General features: G+C 37.5%; 1 protein-coding gene across 1 annotated transcript in view; it reads left to right on the top strand.

Annotated features, from left to right (window-relative positions):
• PDGFC (platelet derived growth factor C) overlaps nt 1-25,010 on the top strand; it is a gene marked incomplete at its 3' end in the record, with an annotated part of 135,303 nt that overhangs the window by 62,476 nt on the left and 47,817 nt on the right. Inside the window, exon 2 of the mRNA XM_081999064.1 lies at nt 16,206-16,401. Within this exon, the coding sequence (XP_081855190.1) occupies nt 16,206-16,401 (196 nt within the window). The remainder of the gene's footprint in view (nt 1-16,205; nt 16,402-25,010) is intronic.

The following is a 25,010-nucleotide window of genomic DNA, read 5'->3' as shown; positions in this document are numbered from 1 at the left end:
CCCTTAAACTTGTTATTTTAACTCCTGCCTTTTCACATTGAGAGGCAATTATTTTGGCTTGTAACCCGCATTTGAATAAATATTATGAAAGTGAAATTTATAACACAAATAAACAAGTGGCTTTTTCTCTCCTCTCCTTACAGTACCTGTAAAAGTTAAAACTTTAGAAGATGAGTGACACAGGTCCCTGGGCTATTTAATTGGGAATTGCTGATAAGTATTGATGTTGCCAGTAATTATGTGGCATTATTTTCCAGTAGCACTAACAGGAAAAAAAAAGTTGTCCTGTGAAGGGAATTATTAGAATAGGAAACCTGAATGGATTTTTAACTAAATGCTTTCGGTGGGTCCAAGGATGTTGTCTTAATGAACAGCTTTGGGCTGAGCTGTGAGTAGATGTCTGGTTTTGCTGATTTCGTACTCCTGGTGATCCCGTCCTGCACCAGGCGTTAGAGCTTGAGGGGTATGTGCTGGGAGAACAGTGCGTGTGTCTGTGAGTAAGGGAGTGTTTTTGTTATCAGCTTGAATTTTAACAGCAATCACAAGGAAACCAACTGATCTTGTGAATGGATAAAGCAGGTTTACCGTCGTTTGCAGGATGTACCAGAAAATGGAATGAAACCCGATTTTCCAACTGTTGGGGGTTGGAGGGAGTTGTGTGTGAAAAATTGCCAAAATAAAGAAAGAAACTGTGCTTCCAGCCCCTTTATTAATCTATACTATTTTTACTTTACAAAGGTTACTTTGTTTCAGTTGGGCTTTTGCCTAACATTTTCCTAGACCAGTCTCTAGAAGTAGTAAGGATAATAAGCCAAGACTGGACAAAGCGCAAATGCAGACCCGTGTAGAAACTTCCAGTCCTTTTGGGAAGTCTCCCAAAGGAAATCCTGTCAGTACAGTAAACGTCTGAAATGCTCTAATATACATTCATTCTTCTGTCTATTATCTCACAGTTAAGTACCATTCTTTTAGTCCATTAGGTGGTTACGATGTGCTTGAGGACATCTGCACCCAGAATAGCTGATGAGCTGTGTGCTTGAGAGACTAAATACCCGTATCAACAAGGTGTTCTGTTATTCCGCTTCGACCACCAAACTTAAAGAAATTGCTTTTTGCCAGCCTATGAAAAGGAAGACACTGACCAGAATATTAGTGGCTTTCTGATGGTGGGCGTATATGGTATCGGAAGGAGATGGGAACTACTTTAAAGCCATAAGTCCCCTAGTGCAGCTGGTGCCAGGCTTGACCCCAGTAATGATGACATGAGAAAGCTGCATCAGCAGCACTGTGCCGGGGCAGAATCGCCTCCCTTGCCCCAGGGAGTGGCTCCACCGTTGGGATTCTCAGAGCTGCAGTAAACCCTAGTAGAACGATGGAGCAAATGGGAAATGAAACTTGCGGGAGGTGAGGACGCTTTCTGTACTCCTGATTCATGGAATCGCTTGGGCTCCTGGCGGTGAGATCTTCACTCATTCTTTTTGTCACTCTTAAAGTCCGTCTAACGTCTCTCAAAGTCCCTGCTGAACTGGAGCGTGTTTTTTATGTTTCCACACCAAGACAGCAGAATGATTAGACTGGTTAATGCTGATCTGAGAATATCCTTGGGTTGTAATTTGAAAAATCCTGGGGAATGTGCCAGTCTGAATCTGGCAACAGTTTGAATTTCTACCTTTAATTGTTTTTTCTGCTAGTAATGATTCTTATGGTATGAACTCATTTTAACACAGCTGTTAGCATTGTTGATTCCATGTATGCCTCTGATATTTGATATATTTCACATCTATTTCTTCTGAAGTGGGCAGAAAGACTTTCATCTTTATTAGTTTTAGGCCTGCAGCTGGTCTTCAAAGATATCAGAAACAGTTTCTGCCCTCCAATTTGGGAAAACAAGACTCTTCCAGACGCAAATCTGCATTCCCATGAGCTGAGAGTGTGTGATCACTTTAGCCTGCACCAGATTTGGCCAATTTCAAAATGAGATGATGACTTATTTTGTTGTTGTTCTTTTTAATTATTTTCTCACTTTCACTTGTGCCGTGAACTTCCTGGATCTTACAAGTAGATTTGATGTTACTTCCAGAAGAGCACTTAGCAGTAATTAGACATGCCATAAAAATGGGAAAGATTAGGATGAGATCCTATTCCAAGAAAACTTTTTTTTTTGTAAACCACAGAGTGAAATCTGAAAAGGTGTTGCAGACCACAGAGATACTTCTGCTGAACTGTGTAGTAACAAATATTCTGAACTGATGGAAGAGCTTAAAGATTTTTTTCATCAGTTCTTCAATAAATGCCTGTATATGGATGCACATGGTTTGTCTTTGTAGCAATGCAACTCATAATGCGTCCTGTTCTTTGTCCAAGAATGTTTAAATAGTTTAGGTGAAAGTTCTGTACATAGGGGTTTTTTTCCCACTTAACTGATTATAAGAAGAACAAAAAAAAAAATGGTTCTTTGTCTATCAACATGTGTATCCTACTGCAGCTTAGTCTGTAAAGCATTAATCTAATTACTTTTAATAGAGCGTGAACTCCAGTTCTCTCTAAAATAATGTTTTGGTGGAAATGGGATTTGAAACCAGAGTAAAGTTAGTACCATATGAAGGAAAGCATATCTGTTAGCAAGTCTGTATTTACTAGTTCTAAAAGAGAAGTCCTGTTTTAACGTGAAATATGGGTTTTTTCATCCCTTGTGGCCCAGCCTTTCTTAACAGTGACACCTCAACTTAAAGGTTATTTTGCAAACTTTTCTCACTGCAGAGGAACTATTCCACTTGCAGTGAGTTCAACTGTTTCAGGAACATTTAGTTCTATGTAAATAGGTAATACCATGAAATACCAATCCTCCTCCTCTTTCTGCTCTTCACCCTATCATGCCCTAGGGCTTGCTGAAGACCTACACCTAAGTGAGGTGAGCTGAAGACAACTCTGTATTTAAACAATTTGAACCTTGCTTGAATTTTTTTTTTAGTATCCTCAGGAAAATTGCATGTAATGCCCCTGTTTTAAAATAATCTTCTGAGAGAATAATGTTGTCAGAAGCTAACTTCATCAATCTGTCGCTACACAAACAAAATGTGTTCATATAAATTGCAGCCAGCAAGAAGTAAATCAATTACTTCTCTTAGATCTGGTCAGTGAGGAAGGAGTCCTCAAACAGTAAAATCGCCAGTCATCGAGACAGGTTTACCAAGGACATTATTTAAATTGTGTGCTTTTGCAGAAGACCAAGACTTCACTGCACTTAGTTACTGAAATATTTTTTAAATGTTAAAACACTATATAAAAAACCCAGTAAAAACCACAAGAAGACACCACCCCTACCCGCCCCCTCCCCCCCCCCCCCCTCCAAAGACAATAAATGTTCTCAGTTGATTTTCACTCAGGAATCTTTGCCCTCTTAGGCAGCTTCAGAGTGGAGGCTGTCAACATTTGGCATCCAGCGCTTCATATTTCTTTACAGCAGTGAGACTTTGATGTGCAGATAATACTTTACCTGTGGCATATTATAATCTTAACTTCAAGCCTTCAGTTTCAAACAGCTGCTATAGCACTTTGGACCTTTCTTTCTTTTTTTTTAATTGTGCAAGATTTTCATAAAATAGACTAGAAATAAGAAAATGAGATTAGCTTGTCTAGAAATTTCAATAAGCACTGAATTAACAAATTTCAGATTTGTCTTAAACATTCTGTGTATATAGAATTCTTTTTCATGCACTGCTATGGTGTAATAAATTTAATTTTTAATTAAATAAAATTATGTAAATAGAATTATGGGCCATCAAAGTTTGTAGACACGTATTACTGAAATTCTGCAGAGGGGAACTGATTAGATATCCAAAATATTTACTTTCTACTTCAGCCATTGTGTGCTTGAGATATGCACATTTAGCTATTGTAGACCACTTATCACCAATTGATTCAAATGCCCCATTAATTGTGGTGCTGGATTAGATTATGCATGTATTAATTATTTTGTTCATTCTAAGTCACGTAAGAGCATAAGCTTGGGGGCTTGCTGTTCTCATCTTGTTTGTTTTGCAATTGAATTATTGGCTTCACCTACTGGTGTTGAATCCATTGATAAATGCCTTGTGTTGGGAACACATTAGAATTCTTAGGTATAAAATTATAAATGAAATGTGCATCAAGATGTGGTTATTTATAAAGGCTGTTCTCTTCTTTGTAGTAACCTGCTACTATGCCCTGGAAGAATGCAGTGCCTTAATGTAAGACACAATTTCAATTGAAATTGCTACAATTTTCGTGTTTTAAAGTATATAATTCTCTTTTACAATTACAGCACGGGGATTAACACTCAAGTCATTCTATAGTGATTTCAAGTGTAACTAGGGCAAAATTCTTTTTATTTTACTTGTTTTAGTAACTAGAGTCCTGGGATTCAATTTCTTGCTTACCTTGGGACTCATGCAATGTGATGTGAACTTTGAATTCAGCTTGTCCAAGCTGCAGTTAACAAATGTAGTTCTGTGCCTGTGAAATTAAAAGTTCCATCTTCCACCTCAAGGAGTTCAAGTGAGGATATAGACTCAGCCATAACAGGTGTCCAGATCACCTTCTGAAAAGTGTGTGAAGAGACTGGAAAGTGGTTTTCATCAAATATCCTGACCGAGCTTGCAGCTGACCCAGGATAAATTATCAGAGAAACGGTTCTTATTTATTGGTGGACGGATCGGCTTCCAATATCCGTACTGGGCGAGAGAGCACTACTAAGGTGTAGCACTACTTGTTCTCTACCATTGAATCTTAAACCAAAGCCATGTTGTCTAAACTGAAGCCAGTCCCCTTGGGGCAGTCATCAAGCTGCACTTACCAAGACTAAGGGTCTGATTTCATTTTGTACTGTTTGCTTGTTCTCTAGAAGTGCAGGGGAATTGTGCAAAATGCATTTTAACCATTGATTTCCCCAGCCCTCCCATATGCCTTTGTGTTTTCCAAAGAAGCTGAAGAATGTTATGGATGACTTGGCAACGGTTAAAGTTTAAAAAAAGGTACAGTGACAGATCTGGGTGAATACTGATTTGTTACTTAAACAGGATCCTGAATAACACTGAGGATAAGACTATTGTGGAAAGCAGCATATCTGGCATGCTGGATTTCAAACTGAACAGTAGCTTTTGATGTGATGCTGTGGTTGACCAAGTTATGCTAAAGGAATACATCTCTGTTTAGCATTGCCAAGACCCTTGCGAACACCACAGAGAGTTCCCTTGGGTAGTTTTAAAAAGGGTGATGAATGGGAAACTTACCTGAAGCTAGGGATATTGGAGTGACTTAAGAATTTCAAATCTCACTTTTTGTTTTACAACTGTGGAGCTTCTTCAGATGATCCCATGTAAGGCTTCTTGATCTTGGGTTAAGTGTAACTCTATTAGAAGATTTTTATATGAAAGATAGGCAAAAAAAATGTCAGAAGATCTAGTGATAAAAGCTTGAGCTTCATGTGTGAAATAAGTAATAAATTATATGTGAATAAATAAAATAGTAAGTTAACATGTGAAATAAGGTCAACAATGGCAGCACTGGGGAATGAAACCTAAATCAGTATAGCAGTAGATTTCTGAAGACCACAACACTGCGTATCATCTTTCAGAGGCAGAAGTTGTGACTTGTGATGGTCCTCGGGACCCTGCTGTTAGTCCTCCTCAAGGACACCTGCTATACTAGATTAGCAAAAGGGTGCTTTGGAAGCGATTTTGCTTAAAATAGGCCCATATAGTATTGCACATGCTATGGGACATAGGTCCCTTATGGCTGCTCTAGTATGCATTTATAGTCTGTCTTTGGAAAAATAGAAAGGTCTGAGTAAAGTAAGGATAAATTGCATACAAATGTGAGAAGATTGTTCATCTGACTTCCATGAAGTCCCTGATGTGAATAAAGGCTGAAAGATCAGGCAGGCTCAAACCATTTGCAATTAACTGAAAATGGTTTGTATTTTACTTATCTAAAGTTAGAATGGCAAGAGTTCTCTCACTGAAGCTAGAAATTTTAACCTATCCTAAGAAAATTCTCATCAGTTATTCTAAATATTGATTGCTTGTCATTATGGTCTGTCTATAAAAGATATCCTTGGTGCTCATGTACATGTGAGTTCAATAACCAGCAGGATCAGAGATGCATGTTAACGGAAGGAGTTGCAAAAAATATTATTCCTCCATATGGTGATTTTATACTGTACAAAACCTTCTCATTTACCCCTTGCAGAAAGACAGACTGTCTTTTGTAGCTGGACTTGTGTTTCCTTTCTGAATTGCTTTTAGACATGCAAATCCCCTCTGGAAGAGTACTTTTCTAGAGTGTTGCATGATTTAATTTTCCATGCAAAGATACTAGAAATGTGTGTTTCAAATGTTTTATGATGAGTTCTGTCTGCTTGAAGTTCTTCCAGTTCACTAACAGTTGCATTGCATTCATTTCTACAGATCAATATTGATATTGTATGACCACTTTCTTCCAAATCATCTTCTAGCAATCAAATTTTAATGAGAATATGGCATCATACGCTTCCAAAAGCTTTGTTTTAGCAGGCTAACACCAGCTAAAATCTTTTTTATTTTAATGGATATTAAAGGTGTAATTTTATTTGTCTCTGAATTTGGAAGTATAGTGTAGTCCAGTTCAGAAAATACATAAACAGATGCCAAATAATTTTTTCATAGTACTTTCTTTGTTTCTTTTGCCTTTTTAACCTAAGGATATGTTGGAGGTACATTTTCTGTGTACGTTTCCAGTAGCAATGTTATTTCTGTACCAGAAGTTTGGCACAAACTTTATAGTTTGTTTAGGACCCTCTGTATTTTTGATAGTGAACTGATTGCCACGTTGGGATCATTGTTGTAGTTACTCTTGGTCTACGGTTAAACTAGCACATGTAGATGTGCAGCAGTCACACCTTCAACTGTAGTGTATGAAACCCTTAAATCTTTGGTTTTCTTTTATGTCTCCTCTTACATAACTTCATGATTGTAATTTTTCGACTGAAGATGTTAACCAGATTTATGTTTTCATACAGTTTAAGCAGTAATGCTTTTCAAAATTGTCTTGAACAACACTTTCTTTTCAGAACTTGCAATATGACTGATGATCTTCATACGTGTTTGAATTGCTATCGTTATAGTGCTCTACTGTGTGAATTAATAAATTTCACACGAATAGCAAACGATGGAAAAAGCAAACCAAAGGAATTCAGGACTGGAATTTGTAAAGATTAGGGTAGAGTTTTTATCACACTCCCCCCGCCCCTTGAAACATAATCAGGACAGGATTATGTTTTTCATTCTGAATAATACCTAAAATGAGATGTAGCTGTTTAACACATACCGTATTCATAGAGTCTATTTATTCAGACTGAATTCCACATGGACTATGGATAATCTTTTTCCTAAATGTTTACTCCTATCTGCTCTTAACAAGTGCTGCACAATATAAACTGAAGGAACCATAAATAAAAGTGGCATAATAAAATTAAGCCTTGCTTTTCAACAAAGTCTGACTTAAGATCAAGAAGTGAAATTTTCAAATGGGTCAGATTTTAAAGAATTTTTCTGTAAAAGACATGAATCACATGCTTTTAAAAGCATACAGGGAGCTATGGCTAGTATTAGAAAATGGAATACAAGTAAGTTTTAAGAGATGGCATTGAAACTAATGCTTTTAACTGAGATTAAAGGAGATCCAGGTTTGTTTCATGGTTTTGTTGAAGGTTATCTTCTTGCACTTATAACCACTCTGTGCCATGCACAATCTGGAAAATCAGGGTAACACTGCTCTATTTCCATGTCCCTTCCTACCTCGGCTGGTATGTACAGTCTTTAAAGACAGACTGACTGGTACTGTGTGGGCATGTGTGTGGTCTCTAGTACTAATAAAGCTAATTTTGGAGGTAGCTTGTAAGTGCTGTCATAATAAAATTGAAAACAAAATGGAATAGCTGGGTTTGAGCATTTATGTGTGATGTGTTTCACATTCACTTGAGCTTGTGTTCTTGCCATAGACAGTATTTTTAGTTATAATTTCTGTTGATGTTTGTTTGCCTTTAAGAATTTAATTAAGTTTTTTCAAAGCTTTGCTAAATCATTTTCCTGTAGGAGGAAAAAAATACCCATTCTAAATAGCAAAAGAATGGGAAAAATTACATATTTGAAAATATTCACTAACTTTTTCCACCTCTCAAACATTTTCCACTTTTCCTAAACCTCTCAAACACATAGGATTTTAAAAATAATTTTTTTTCTTTATAAAGTAAATAAATACCTTTGTTATCTCTTAGTAGGTATAGGTATTTCTAGCTGGGCAACCCTTCTCCTGGTTTACTGTTTGTTCTTGCTTCCTGGTCTCTCTCAGCATTAAATCTTACAGCATGTCTTTTCTATTGACAACATTTTTCATGTTTAGTAAGTTGTACTTTTCCAAAGAGATTTGCAATTCCTCCTATCCCAGACCATTTTAATGATGTGTTTGTTAAAATCTGGGTAAGAAGCTTTCAAAAGCCCATCACTTTCTGAGCTTCACTATCATTGGGGACTACCCAGTTTGCCTGTTCATAATTAAATAAGACTGAGTCTCCTGCTGTTCTTGTCTTCCACAAGATACACCTGGAAAATTGATCCATTGCTGTTGACAGTTTTCCATATCTATTCACATCATTTTTTATAGAGGAACTTGTGAGTGCAGAATATGTAAAACACTTCCCCCTCCCACAGGGGAAAAGTAAATAGGATACAGAAAACATCAAAATATTATGCAGCAGATCGATCCTCTGGAATATAGAAGAAAAGAAAAAAGTTGAGAGGTCTTGTTGTAGGAAGATGAGGAAGTCATGATGACCTCATGCTGTTGATGGGTGAAGGTCAGGTATTTAGACTGATTATATCTGTTGTCTGCCCTTGATACTATTAATCACGGAGCTGTTTACTATCTGCCAATCCTTGAAAAGGCAGGGGGACTGATTCACTCAGAATTGTGTGGTTTTCCTTTTTTTTCCCTTTTCCTCTCCTCTCTTGCTCTCCCCTCCTTTCCATTCTTTATCCCTCCATCTCTCCCTCCTTAGGAACAAAAAAATAGTACGAGTACTTACACATTTGTTATGGCTTTTTTTTTGTCATCACAGTTCCAGATTTTGGCACTTAGAGACCATACTGTAAATGTAAATGAATTGTAAATAACTTAAAGTGAAGAAAAATAAGGCTATAAACAACTGTTCTTCTGCTGTGCATACAACAGGTATGTTTAGTTCTACCTCATTCATCCTGGCTGGTGAACTTTGATTCTTCTACTGTATCTAATACAGTAATGGCATATAGATGACAGTCAAATGTCCAGCTGTTACCCAATCCATATATGACTAATGAAAAATAGTCATTCCTGTTTTGAATATTTCTTCAGACGATAGCATTAAAAGTTTGTGCATCAGTGCTGGCCTGATGTGTTTTCTTCTTGCTTACAAAGTACAGATGTGGAATCAGATTAGCTTCTCGGTGTTTTATTTTGCCTGTATTTGTTAAGGAGACTCGTTTATATCCAGTCTGCAATCGCCAGAATTTTATTTTCTTGAGTGATGCCTTTTCCATCTGAGATGACTCAGGTCATTCAAGCTAGCAGTGTAATGGAAGAGAACAGAGAGAGCGAGCAGTCCTTCACTAGCGTCTGTATGTTATGTGATGGTTACTTACTGTATAATATTGTTAGAATAAAAAAAATTGAGGCAAGAACAAATGTGAGAAAATACTATCAAAAGGACCAGCTTGACATCTGTTTTATCTATAAGAGAAAAAAAAAGATATTGCTATAATATGTTTAACTGTTAATTGTCATATTGCAGACCTCTCTGTTAATTTTTGAGTGACTGAAATCTATATTTATTTTATGAATATGAAACATACTAATAATCCTACTTATTTCAGGATAATTATTGGCACATGACTGGAAAAAGCAGATGATATTATTGTCAGTCCATTATGAAATAATTATTCCAACAGCTTTATGTATTTAATATACATGGAATTCCTTTCATATTAAAATCAGCAGGAGCTTTAACATTGATTCTAGTGCAGCCAAGACTTCACCTGTGGACGTTGGAATAAATGCTTATTGAAACACTCTAAAATAATTAGCTCTTAGAGCATGTGACAACACCAAAAAGTTACCTCATCTAACATTTAGCAAAAGGAATTCTTTATCTTGGCTAAAATGTAGTATTTTTCTAGTTTTAAAAGATATTGAGAAGTTCAGGACCAAGACTGCCTTCCAAAAGAGTTTGTTCTGAAAACAGATCTCAATAGAGGTTACTTTCATTGCAAGAAGATTTACCGTGCACAAAAAACCCTGTTTAATTGCCATCCTCTTCTTTGAGCTGACGCCAGTGTACTAGGCAAAGCGCTGGCAGAATACTTGAAGGTTATAAAATGTAAACTTGTAAAGTAAAAGTATAAACTCATTTTTGTTTCTTGATGCAATTTGGAATCAAAGAAGGTTTGTTAGTGTATGATTAGTCATGATTATCTTCTGCAAGATGTTGTCATGCAGCTGTTTGGAAACTTTATTAAATCTGTTACTGCAGTTCTGTTCTCCAACGATGCCTTTTTTCTTTTTTTTTTTTTTTCCTCCTTTCTTTTTCTTCCTTTTGTCCTTCCCTGTTGGGCCAATTGCCAAAACTGAGGGTTCCTGAAGATTGGTTGGAAAGCTTTTTCTTCTCTGCTCGCTTCATCTGTGTGCAGTCCTTCACATGATGTTCTATACATAGCTTCAGTAGAAAGACCTCGAGCCAGCAGCTAAATAGTGTATGATATTCAGTGCCTAAGGTAACAGTATACTGTTTGAACTCAAAATAGTAACTGAAATAAAAAGGAATATGTTAAACTGTAGGATTTAAAAAAAAACCCAAAACAACAGATACAATCCTCTATACATTCATCTTGTGTTGCGTGAACTGGAATTTTTTACATGCCTTTTCAAATGCGTGAGGTAAATGTGTATCAGAGGGAAGAGTAGTCAAAACAAGATGTAATATTTCTCCTACATGTTTCTACTTTGTTACTTTACATCCATATAATACTTTATATGTTATATTTGTTACATTTCCTAATTTAGGTAACAAGTACCTGTATAAATTAGCAGAATTCTAGTTAGAAGTTGAATTTATCATGCTGCAATAGTTGACAGGTCATATGTGTGTACTCTGTGTGTGTGTACTATGGGTATATGCACTTCTTTCTCTATTATTTCTTACTAATACCTGAAAGAATCACATCAAGATTTCAAATAGGTAGCTGTATGTAAGCATTTCTTGTGGTACCTGAGGCACAATGGTTGGGAAGAACAGACTGCTTGTAAGGTACGTTGAGAATTGGCTGGCCAGTCAGGCTTGAAGGTTCAGCCTGTAGTTGGGGGCAGGCAGTGAGTGGAGGCTGAAGAGGCCGGGCTTGCTTAGTCTGGGGAAGAGAAGGCTATGGGACAGTCTAATAGCAGGCCCCCAATTACCTGAAGAGCAGTTGCAAGGGTGACCAAGTTAAACTCTTCCTGGTAGGAGCACAGAGTGTAAAAACAAAACACACCCTGAAAAACCCAGGGCTAGAAATGGCAGCTTGGGAAGCTCAGATTAGACATTAGGAAAAACACGTTATCCAGGGAGATAGTACAGCACTGGAACAGGTTATTCCCAAGGCCCATGTATTCCTTAGGAAACTCCCAAGGAGTTTCCATCCACAGGGGTTTTTGAATGTCGGCTAGAAAATGCCAGCCCTCAAATGGCTGACCTGCTCTGGTGTGAGCAGGAATAGTAACCTGAGCAGGAGCTGGGACTGGAGGTCTCCAGAGGTCCCTTCAAAGCAGCATTTGAACGATTTTGAGTGTCTTTGCCCTGATACCCACTTTACATGTGAACGATACCAAAGCTATTTGTCTTCAATTTTCTGCTGGTAACAGACCATTTTCCAGCTTTTCCTTTGTACCCAGGAAAAGAGTTAAATTTCATTTTGACTGTTATATTCAGATAATAGCTAAGAATTGCCTGGAGGCAACTGAACCAGAGACAGAGGACAGAAGGAGGTGCCCCTGTATGCCTTGAGTTACTTCTGAAAGTAGGCTTACTGCTTTTTGACAGTCTGGTGGAAGAGGAAGAAATGGCATGCTATGATACCTTTCAAAGACTTTCTTCTACAAAGCCTCGGTTTCTGTACATATGTGGAGTGTTGTAAAAAATTATATGGGAATGTTGTCAGGAAATCCTTTTGACTACTTTAATTAGAAAAACCTGCTTCCCTCTGAAGTTCAGTGGTAACGATCAAGTAGTTACTGTCATCTTTTGTTTCTGAGTTTTAAAGCAGAGGGCTCACACATTACTGTATATCTGAAAACGCTTTAATATTAATTGGTAAATATTTAGAGTTGAAACTTTTCTTATGTTTGAATGTGGCTTTTTTTTTTAAGCAGTGATAGCCACAAATGAGCTAATGCTGTTTCTGAAAGCCTAAAAGTTGATTTTCATAATTAAGGGCTATTGAATGAAATAAACCAAATAACATATTAACAGTGCGTGATTAGCAGTACTCTCATCATGTCCTGTTTTGAATTAGTGTAGGTTTAGCAAAAAGTTTTAAAAATCAATTTTACTAGTACTTTGTGATCTCTTAAGTGAATCAGCCCTTAGTTGAATCTGTGCCGAGGCCGTTACTCCACCCGTGGTGCTCCTCTCTTCTGCAGCTCCTTGTCTGTCTCCTGAACTATATGAGATTTGTCTGAGTTTTACCCATGACCCTTGCTAAAATGTAGTGATTATGATGTACTAAGAAAGAGGTATTTGCTATATTTAAAAAGTGTCAGTGCTGAGCTTTGTGAAATGTGTTGTGCCCATGGGGAAGAGACCTACTTTGAAGTAGGCAGGAATGAGCTTGTCTAGTCGGTGGGTTTAATTTCAGTTTAAAGTGGCATCTGCTGATCTGTTTGGTGATACCGTGGTTTTTCATCTGCGCTACCACATCGGTGGAAGGGTTAGGCGCTGCCGTGCTTTCAGAATGCCTGGAATCTTGTAATTTTCAGGAGCAGACTTTCTACATTGATAGATATATAATGGTGATAGCATCTTGTGCCACATCAAAGACAACTGCAGCGACTCATTCTTCAGTGTGAGGCTCTGTTAAGTGTGTGCTGTCCTTTCCTAATAAACATAACCCTGCCATATCCCTGGGTCAGCTTAGGGATTTTTTCCCATCTAGTGTGCCCTGTTTCCAGGACTTTCTCTTGCAGGTGATCTCGGTTGTCCATCTTCTGATGAAGCTTTTTACTGAAGATGCAAATACATTGTTTTGGTCCTTATCTGTCCCCATTTCCCTTGCGTGATATTGTTGACTCCTGGCTGAGATGGTGCCTTACCTACCTCAGTCCTTGCCTAAGGGTTGTTCAGTGCTGTCTGTGCAGTAATAAGATCTTTTTCCTTCTTTTTTTTTTGGGGGGGGGGAGGGGGCGGGGGAGGATGGTTTTTATTAGAAAGGCAGAGAGATCACGGCAGCAGTGTGTATAGCTTTGGAGTTATACATCTGACTGCTGTAAATCTGACTGAACTTGTTACTCCCTTTTAAGTGTAACTTGGACTGATTTACCCCTAAAATAAAGCCAGGAATTGCAAAGTCATTCCAGAAAGAATAGAGACTATAGTCTCATATTAGCAACATTCAGGTAGCTGTGCTCTTCACAGAATTGCCTCAAAAGAAATGTTCAGAACACGCATAAACTCAGTAGGAAAAAGCTAGCTTTTTGTGGTACAATGGTACGATTTATGTAGAATGGAAAAAAAGGAATATTGTGGCTTATCTGAAGACAAATAACAAGCTTCATTCTCTGGTGACAGCAATTACTTGCCTTTGTAGTCATACAAAATAATTCTTTTGTGAGAGAAGAAATTCCACTGTGCGAGAGCAAATATTTGAAATGGAGTTAAGTGTTGTGTGTGGGAATTTGATATGTTCATGGAACACTGTTGTGTGCTAAAGTAAATTAGGTATTTTTCCTTTACAAATGGAGGAGCTGAAGATATCGGAGATGCTGCAACTTCTGTTCACTGAATTGCCATTTGCCTTTTCTTTCCTTTGCCCCTCTTTATTGACTTCTCATTTGATATGCCTGGACTGCTTACAGTCCTTACTTGCTGTTGTTATCATTGTCCTGACGATACAAAAGAAAACACTTTCTTAATGTGTTGTGAAATATAACATGGTTTGTAGTCCTCTGCGTGCTTTTAAAGACAGAAGGAACCATTGACTACAGTGTCCTCAGACACCACATGTTGACATGTTTGTCTGAAATGGTGGTCCTTTGCATGCTTTGGAAATAGCACTCTGGTGTACTAATCTCTGGGAAAGTAACTTTTATTATTGTTGGCTCCAGTCTTTAGCGTGCAGCTCTCAGCTGACATACCAGACATTATAGAAGAATGCTTGTGACTCAGCTAAAAGAAGCCCAATGAAGTGTCTAAATTAGGAATCTCTTTCTTGTGCCTTTTTTTGTGTTTTTTACTTATTACTGCATGCTGTCCTGTCTTATTTGTCCACAAGACCGTCAGTCCTCTGCAAGGCAAGACACACTCCATCAGCTTTATAGAAGCAGCAATTCCACTTAAAAGAAAATTTACCATTTTCATACCACAAGTAGAAGGCACTAGTCCATCAGAATAGAAGGCAAAAGTCCATCAGACTTTAAATTACATTTAAGTATAGATTATTTCTTTTAAAATAGCAATGCTGTTTCTATGGCCTTCTTTTCTTGCAGTACATTCATTTAGCTGTCAGCTTTTACATGTAGTTGTAATAAGGTACAGTCGCAGTGTATGTTTTCATTGTAGACTGAATCATATGTCTTACATAGCTTCAAATGAATGTTCATCATAATGCTGGTTATAAAACAATCAGAAAAAAAGATAAAGTATCTAACTGCAAGAGACAATGAATAGCTGAAAGCATAATTAACTCTCCAGTACAAAAGTACAAACTTATTTTATTACTAAAGTTATTAATAGGTAACTCTGAGAATTCCTATGATTTACTGACTGAAAAGCCAAACCTGACTGTATACAGGTTTTAGAAAAAGCCAAATATCATAAAAGTCATGTGATATAGCATAAGGAGGGGTTTTTCATTTGATGGAATTAAATTTTGTAGTTTAGAGATCTAATCATTGTATGTCACAATGTTAAAATGTGTCTGGATTAGGTCAGTGCCTGTTTTTTGCAGCTAAATACCCCATATGAGCTGATTCCAGCTGTTGAATGCAAATTCCTGTGAATATTGGGCACTTGAGAATGTGGATTCTTGAGTTACTGTGAAGAGTGTTGTTGGGGCTCTGGAAGGCACAGCTGCTGCTCACCGAAGGAGTCCTTTTCTTTTTGTAACTCCTCACAGTTATGAATTCATAACCTGAAGGGATCTTTTCAGTAGTTTCAGTGTTACTGTGTGCTTTAAAAATTAAATGTAGTTGGCTTATTTCTTTTGAATTAATTTGGTGCCACATTGTAAAACATTCATTTAATTTTGCATGTGTTTAGCCTAACAATGCTGTGAAGAATTTTGAGGAATGCCCTCGACTGAGGCTTATCAGTAAATGCCTAATTTCTTACACTTGGTGACTTCCACAAGTTTCCCAAGCATGTCCCGATTTTAATCCTGTGTTGGGGTAACTTTGTTCTGATACAGCCCTCAGCAAGGAGGCAGCTATCAAAATCCTTGTCACTGGACTCAATAAATGTAGGACCATTAACAAGAGATAAACTTAAACCATCCCTTTTGTGGTAGGTGTGAGCAGACATCTCCCCGTACCCTCGTGTGATCTCTGTGCAATCTCCAGTAATAACTGAAATCATCAGCAGGTTGCATGATATAGTCTCTTGGGCTTCTGTGAGGAGTGCAGTCTTGCTTTCAGGTGTTTGCAGTCATATTTTTCTTACCCTCACTTGAACTTCTGTTCTGTTTTCTAAACGGCAGTTGGCGCTTGGGTTTGAATCACTTTTTGCCAGCAAAGTAATACTTAACCACTTTTGGATTGTTGTTACTATATAGATTTTCCAAGCAGAAATTCCTTGCAAGGTGAAGAAAAGAAAACAAACCACAAGTGTCTATCTGTGCATACTATACAAATACTTTAGGAAAAGGAGAAGAAATGAGTATTGATGCATCTGTTTTCTGTCTCTTCTATAGGTGTGCAAGATCCTCAACATGAGAAGATAATTACTGTGACTACTAATGGAAGTATTCACAGCCCCAAGTTTCCACACACATACCCACGCAATACTGTACTAGTGTGGAGATTAGTAGCAGTAGACGAAAATGTATGGATACAGCTTACTTTTGATGAAAGATTTGGGCTTGAGGACCCGGAAGATGACATTTGCAAGTAAGTTACTTTTCCTTTAACTGAGAAAAATATGAAGGGGGGTGGAACAAAAGTGTTGCTCGAGTTTTGCAAAAATGTGACACCAGCATGTCAACATATTTATAAAATGCATCTTTTAAAGTATTAGTTTATGGTTTTCTTTTGCAGTGTTAGGGAAGGATTTAATGCTTGAAAGCTTTGGGGTCCCCTCATTTTTCTTTCTGCATTCAGTATCTGGGCCACAGATATGATACACAAATGTGAAATATTTAATCTCTTTCTCAAATTTAAGTTTTGACATCTGGGAACATATCCTTGACAAAATGTTAGAGGAATGGATGTCTCATTTTTACAGAGAAGATTTGGGTAAGCAAGTTACCTGAAGTGGAATTCAGGTCATGACACAAAGTACATCACTGTTCAAAAAAAACTCAACAAAACACCCCATACCATACTGCAAAATATTTTAATGACCTTTAATGGTTAAGTTCTCAGTTTTCTATGAAAAATAGCACTTACAGTACTGCATTTATTGATATTCTTCAATGATACTGTTTTTTTTTCCCGACTTCAATAAGTATTCTGCGTGCTCAGTCACTGGCACAGGTTTCTGTAGCACCTGTGGAATCTATATTTCCGTCCTAGGATTTGCAGCTGAAGGCTTTGTAGCTTGGGAGAGAAACAACCGTGACAAAATGGGCATCAGGATGGATGTAGCTCTGAATCAAGCCATCTGATCATGTTTTGGCTGTTTTGTGAGGCAGTAGAGGCTGACATTATATATGCTTCCTGTGGGTGGGTGAAAGGGGAGAGATCCTAAACTCTTGTATCCTGTATCTATCTGCCATCACAGCAACACTTCATAAAAAACCCCAATGTGTGAATAGTGGTACGTTGTCTGAACTCTTTTCAGTAAATTAAGTAACAGATACAATATGTCATTTGAATGGCGTATCCTCCTTCGATGTGTTCCTGGGGAGGTACTTTACACAAGATTTTTCTTTCAAAGTAGTTTTTTGTTTTGTTTTTTTCTGTTTGGGGGTTTATTTTTTAGTACCTTGTATATACATTTGATTTGATTCTTGCTTTCAGTTGTTCTAATTAACTGATATTTTGTTGGTTTTATATCTTGTATCAACTTTTGATAACAAATTTGAATTTCTTAAGAGGTCACTTTTGCACTTATCCTTAATTTTGGAGCTGAGGAACATAAGAGATTGGCAGATGATCTTTCTTTCATAATTCTGAAGGGAGTAATTGTCAAGGCCATGTCGAATATAATTAAAATATAAAGTACTGTAAACATGTGTTTGCTCAGATGAGTGCACTCCCTTGGCACAATAATTCTTTTCTTTAAAGGAAAACTTAGCTTGCTTTTTCTTTTCTTTGCATATGGCAGAGTGAAGTGGCAAGTGAAAGAAAATCCAGGTAGGGTGACTCATGCGTCCACTTGCAAAGAAAAAAGTAAGATAAGTTAAAATATTTTTAATATTATAACTAGAATAGTATTTTAATGGGAGTACATTTGTTTTAAATAAACAATGTGCTGAATACAGAAGTACTGGTCAAATTAAGAAGTGGTAATAAGTCACTCATAATCTTCACTCGGTCGTAATCTTACTGTGCTCATATTTGTGCAGGGACAGCAGGAAGTTGTATGAATGCAATTCCTGATATGTGCACTTTTGAGGACACATTGGGCTTTTTGGCTTGGAAGATATGACCCTCTGAAAAAGAGAGTTATATTGTTGTTTTTAACCAAAAGAAAAAAAACATAGCTAGGGTTCCTATGAAATTTAAATTCAGTAACAAAATCAGTAAAGGAAGGGCAAGTGTACCATGATTGATGTAAAGGGGAGTATAAATAATTGACAAGTTGAGGAAATAACTAAAGCACAGAGAGTTTAACTATGTAAAACAATTCAATACAGGCCAAGTAAGTTACCAGTATCAGAGTAATATCTCTTTATAAGTAATGTCTTGCATTTCTTATCTCTTATAGTTCCTAATAAAATTATTTAATCATTTTTCTCGTACCTTCTGTAGAAAAACTAAGGGTTTTATTGACTGCATCCTATACTCCACTGTGTTTCTGCCATCTTGAAACACACAAACCAGTATTGTTGCTGTAGAGTACTTGACAGTTTCTCCAAAGGCAAGTTTATATGACAAAAGGCAGAATAAAATATGACATGAAATGTAATGTATTATAACTCTATACCTTACGGTGACCTGATCCTTTGGTTCTGACCTATGACTGAAACTAGGTAAAAACTGCAGCCCAGTAATGTTAGGCTTTCTATGCAACAGTGTATAGTTTGTACCAGGTATCTTTCTCTCCCTTCTGTAGTGTATGAGAGGAACTCATGGGTTACCTGCAGTGGCCATTGCCACAATTTTCGGTTCCTCTACCTCCTTCATAAGCTGCGTGTTCTGTGCAATGCCCGAGATTTCTCATCATCGTTGTAGGCTCTATTGCCCTGTAGTGTCAGCTCACTGCGCGGATGAGAGAATACGCTAGAGTGTATTAGTTTAAGATAATTAGCAGCTTTTTAAATCTCATAGTAATTCAAATATTGCTCACACATTGGGGAAAAAAAAAAAACCCACAAAACACACTCAGCTATATAAGACTTCTTTTTTAAACATAGTTCTATAACAGGGAAACCGTGGTAGTGGTGAATAAGAAATATCCTAGATATTCAGTATCCTGAAGCTATGGTTTTTGCCTGTATCTGGCTGACCTGACCTCCACACTTGGATTTCTCCAAAGTCAGTTTTGACATTTCAAGCTATTCTGTGAGGTCTTTTCATTTAGAACAAGTATCACAGTTTACAGATATGTTGAAGGTACCAGTCTAGTCTCCACTTAAATACTTTTCCTGAATCTGAATCAGAATGATCTTGCATGGATATTTCCACTTGTTTTTACTTGCAATTCAGCTTACAGTATTTACTAAGGTAGAGCATTTACATTATAGCAAATTCGATGTTTATGACCAGCCATCCTAACCCAGCCTCACCTGGAACAGCATTAACATGCATAGTCCTAATTATTGTGCTCATTCTCACCAGTTTTAAGCATGAATGCTGTGTTCTGTATGTTTTGGAAACAAAGTTTAATTTATAGCCTTTTTAGAATAAACTTCTGATACTTTGCCTGTATTTCTCCAGATTATTTTTGTCCTGGTTTTACAATTCTGATGTACTTGAAATTTATGCAGTTCATCTCTGCATTGCTTAAAATACAGCTGCTGATTTTTTTTTAACAATAGTTCTACTTCATCTGCACCGTATCCTTTCTATGGGCAAAATGTTAATAATCCCACTATGACCTTCCCAAAGTGAACACAAACTCCAGCTTATGTGGAAACCAGATCCATGCATGTGTCTCAGAAGAGATTTAGGTTATTTGCTTGATAATATGGACATATCAATCTCTGCAATATTGCAGTAATTTCAGTCTTGTACACTTTGTTTGATTCAGTTGTGACGTGAAAGAAAAAGGTTAAGAACAAAAAAAAAAAAAAAAAATCCCCAGCAAACCAAACAAACAAAAAAGGAGAAGGATCCAGTTTCCTGGCTGTTTTGTGCATTACTGTTCAGATGATAAAACCGGCAGTGAATTTTCCTTACATAAGGGAATTTCTATCTCACAGAGACATAGTGGATTTACATTCTCTATGACCACCCTTTCTGATGAAGAAAAGAAGCAGCTTTTCTTCTGCTGATACGATAGCTGATAAGACAGGTCATTATTTCAATCATGCTAGCCCCTGAATACTGTTTTAATCATAAGGCCATTAGACTTCTGTACCTGACAACTCCTATCGTCAGGGAGATGCCATAACTCTTCTTGACCAGGAAGGACTGAGCTTTGCTCAATTGTTGCTTATTGTCCAGATTTGTTGCTTTTTGTCTCTGAGAACACACAGCGATAACAACTTTGTGATAAACCTCTCTGACAGGAAGATACAGGTTCAGCTTTTGAAAGAAAGGAACATGGATGCTACAGTTGCCTTGTCTAAAAGGCAGTCTGATGCTGTAAGTTGTACACTGGAGCATTACAATGCAAGACTGCAATAGGAAAAGAAAAAAAAAAATTTCTTTCTTATGTTAGTAGTGCATGTCAAACTTGCTCTCTCCCTGTGCACAGAATGGCTCTAGTTGTTCATCGTAGTGGTGGCTGCAGCTGTTCTTTCTAATCATCAGATGATTACAGTCTGTTTGGCTTTTATTGTATATAATAAACCCCAAAAATGTGTCACAAATCCAAAGTGCAATTACTGTAGGTAAGATGATAAGGATAAAATATATGAGTTAAAAGAATGTGGAACCAACCGACAGTTGAATAATAGATGCCATTTGACCATCATCTTGGTATTAGGATAGCTATACTCATTTCCAACTCTCTTCAGTCCTCTAATAATTTCAAGTATGAACTATAGGCTGTTTTGTGTGGGGTGGTTTGGTTTTTTGGGGGGGGGGGGGGGAGGGCTTTTCACAGCTGCATATATGAATCAGTTCATGTAGTTGTATAAGTGAAGTATTTACCTATAATGTTTTGAAAGAATTCCTAGAACTTGTCTAGTTAATATGTGCAATATTTAGAACTTTTGCCTGAAGAAAATTAGTTAAGCTGAAGGCAGCTGTCAGTGCTAACATGGGGTAAAATCTGTGTGAGTAGTACCGTTGACTTTTTTTTTTTTTTTCCCTTTTCACATCAAATTAATTACTGAACTCTTAATACCGGGAATGTTCTTTCTCTGAGGGTTCTTAGGATGATGCTTTACAATACATAGCCACATGCATTTAATTCAGTACCTCCCTTTTCCCTAATGTTTCTGCAAGCTACTTGCGGTTGCTTCAGATCTGTTGTGACTGAACTGTGCTCAAGCTGTTCCCTTCCATTCAGGGAACATCAAGGTTCTGTGGTAGAAACTGTAATCCAACTGGTTTCAACAGTCATATGTGTTCCTAATGAATGTATTGTTAGGAAATTCTTGACAAGGGTTAAAACCAGAAGATTTGGCTCAGTCTGACAAGACTGAAACAAGTGTATTAAAAGGAAACATACAGACACTGTCTTTAGTCAGTGGCTATGAAGGAGTAAAATACTTGCTTATCTGTCTTTCTTCTGACATAAATTGTGTCAAATACATACTATGCAGCGATACGTTATGGTAAACACAATAAAAAGGCTAAACATTTTGTTATGTAATTTTCTAAAGAGTCCTTTCTGTGTGATATAAGACACAACGAGTAACTTAGACCATGTGGAGCTTCCTTTCTTGTAATTACTACAAATCTGTACATTTAGCATGTGGAGTAAAATATGGATGCATAACTGCAACTCCTAAGTGCTTCAGTAAAAAAAAAAAAAAGGAAGGATGTTTTGCTTCTCTTTGGCCCCTTGTCATGGAAGCACCTTACAGCGTCAACAGAGCGCTTGCACGAAAAGAGTCGTCAGCATTTTTTCCTTCTAGAAAGATGAAATTCCACCCCACACTCTGCCCCAAGGGAAAAAAAGGTGTTGTTTGTTTTGCCTTGAGTGCATTACAGATGCAATATTGATGTATGTGTGAAGAACATACTAATAGCAAGCATAGATTCAGGGAGAAAATATAACTCTTCACATAACGTAAGGGCTTTTAAGGGCAGTATGTTCCTTATCAAGGTCTAGTTCCCAAGAAAACTGTTTTCTGGACAACTGATGGGCTGTCCTTACTGTCAGACAGGCTTAAATGCTTCTCGTGGACTGTGATGACAGAGAGTGAAGTTATCTCTTGGGTAAGTACAGAGTTCAAGTTGGCTTTGAATAACTGGACAAAGACCTTTAAATGAACTCTGTATTTAAAGAGGAACTGGTGCAGACAACGTTCATGGCGACTCATGTCGCTAAGCAGCTGGGCTGCTGGGATTTGTGCTTCTCCCCTCACGCCCATTCTGAAGATGCAGGGGTTGCTACTGCCACCACTATTGGAAAAATTCAGAAAACAGTGAGGAGTGCCCTAAAATTTCTAAGGCTTCAAATTGGAACAAAAACAGTCAGCACTAAGACCCACAGGCTGACAACAGAGATGAATGTTATAGTGAATATAGTCCTTAAAGCTCTTTTCTTACAGCTGTTGCCTTAGAATTTCAGTGTTTTCGATCTTAGCCACCTGTTGTTTTATGAGATGCTACACATATAGGTGGGCTGGGCTCTGTTTAGGTGACTCTACATATCAGTGGTACTTAAATGTCTTTCATCATATAACTTCTTCAGCAAAAATGAAACCATACTAACGTTAAAATTTATTATCACTCTGTTCTATGAGTTAGATCCATTTGGATAGGACTGATTCTATTAATATAGAGAGTTATAAAAAGCATATGAACCTTCATTCCTCGGTACACAATTTCTTTTTTACTTTTTTTTCCCCAACGCATAAATCACTTGTTAATTATTTTTATTCAAAGTCTGAAAGGGGAGCATATAATTTAAGTGTTTGGGATGAGTTCTAGCATTCAAGTGCCTTAAATTAATTGAAATGCTGATAGGGAAGAGTTATGAAATAGATAATTTAACCTGAAATCCTTTGTAGCAACATTGATTTTTTTGCTGATGGCAGGAAGATGGCATTTTAGGAGCAGTGTGTAGAAAATGCCATAAAACTTGGGTTAAGGCAGCTGGTGGAGTAATTTCTTCTGGTGTTTGCGCGTTGGTTGTTTTTTGGTTTTTTAAAATTTTTATTTTTAGTTGCTCAATCCATTTGTAAGACAAGTGAATAGTGATACCGGTTCAAGAGAGGTTTAAAGGCTGAATGTATTTAAATGGAGGGTGAGGGTGGGGGGTGGGAATCACAATTTTTAGGACGTTAGATTGATTTAGGACCAGCATTCTTTGGTTATCTAAAAATTGTTCTTTTACACATAAAGAAAAAAGATTAATACTACAAGGGTTATTTCTTTCATGTGAGTTCAATTGAACAATATTATTTCAACTTAATGAATGCAGAAGAGTCCAATAGACTCATGCATCCTACTTTCTTATGTTTGGAAGAAAAATGAGTGCATTTTCCATCCAAAGAAGTATCTGGATCTGTTTCGTTTCTGTTCTTATTTCATTGAACAAAATTGTGGTTCCTTTTATTTTAGTTTTTGGGTTTTAATTATTTTATTTTTTAAAGAAAGCTCTTTCTTTTGGATTTTCCATGATTCCAGAAAAAAATGACTCTTTGATTACCAAATGATTCAAACACTAACTTGTCTTTCAGCTGGTCCCATTCTGCTGGTTTAGCTACTGTCCATAGTTCAGACAGTAGCTAAACTGTGGCAGAGGTTTGTACTGTATCCAGAAATATACACATTTCTTTGAGTTCTCTACTGCTTATTAAAAGTTGCTTAATACCATTCTCATTATAGCAGTTTTGTAAATGTGGCAAAGCAGCTATCGCAGGTGGTAAAAGAAGATAGAAAATTAGAAAACCAAACCGCAGTATGGTTATAACTGAGATTTCTCTGTAACACACATTTCTTAAACTTCAAAAAGAATAAACTCAGTTCTGCAGAAGGGGTTTACAGCTCCAAAATTGTACTCTCTAAGCAAATTGGAGTGCAACCTAAGAAAGGGTAAGAGAAGGAGGCGCTTCTCTGAGCAGAGCGGGAGGACAGCGTAGCCTACATGATGCGATCAGAAGGACATGCTGCGCAAACTTAGAGGCTCTCACTGCATTCTTGCCCACCCACTTTTCCCTCCGTTACAGCAAGTCCATTATTCATTTTAGTATCTGCTGTTCCTAGAGGACACGGTAATGGCTATTATTTCGCAAGCAATTTAAAATCTATCTTCACAGCCCAGATGAGTGTTAGGAGAGTGATTGCTGATGACTGGGCAGTTGACATAATCCCTTACTCCCTTTTTTACACCAGAGACTACACTCATTGACTTAAAAAGCATTTTAGGCTCCTTAAAATTCCTTCCTGGTCCTCTCAGTCTCAAGCAAGCTGTTTGAATAAAGTAAACTATGTCCACAGTATCAAAATATTTTTGTAAATGTTCCTAATCCTAATTTATTGCTTCTAAAATTGTTTCATGTTACTGTAGTTAGCTGTGTTTCTAATGGTGTAGACTGAAATTTTTCTATTTGAAAATGAGTGTGGCACTGTTGGGCCTTGCTTCTGCCTTAGGGGACTCTGGGAACAGTTGTTATGGCTGGCGTTCCCCTGCTCCCGCCCCACTGCTTACTAAGCGATAGAAGTAAGTGTGTGTTATAAATGGGCACAAAAACACGCCATGAGCCATCACCACCTGAGCTCAGGGGTGTAGGCAGACCCTGTAGCCACCTGCGGTTTCTGGTGTCACTCTCTTAAGTCCTGATGTCAAGGAAAGGCAAACTGCAAAGGCAGGCCCAGCAGCAGCATCTAAAGTTACCCCGGGCAGTGTCTATATATTCCAGTTTATACATAGCATGCAGCCCTTCCCTGATGTTTTCTGATTACTGGAAGTCTAAGTACAGTTAAGCCCATGGGCTCCCCGTTAGGCTTATAAGCAGCTTTCTCCTGGTGAACCCACAGGGATAGCAGACATACCACTGTCCTATTCTGAGACGGACAGTTGTGTTTCTTCACCTGTTACGCAGCTTTTC

The sequence above is a fragment of the Phaethon aethereus genome, assembly GCF_964289735.1.
Source record: "Phaethon aethereus genome assembly, chromosome: 4".
Classification (NCBI taxonomy): Eukaryota; Metazoa; Chordata; class Aves; order Phaethontiformes; family Phaethontidae; genus Phaethon; species Phaethon aethereus.
This window is presented reverse-complemented; position numbering and strand designations above follow the sequence as displayed.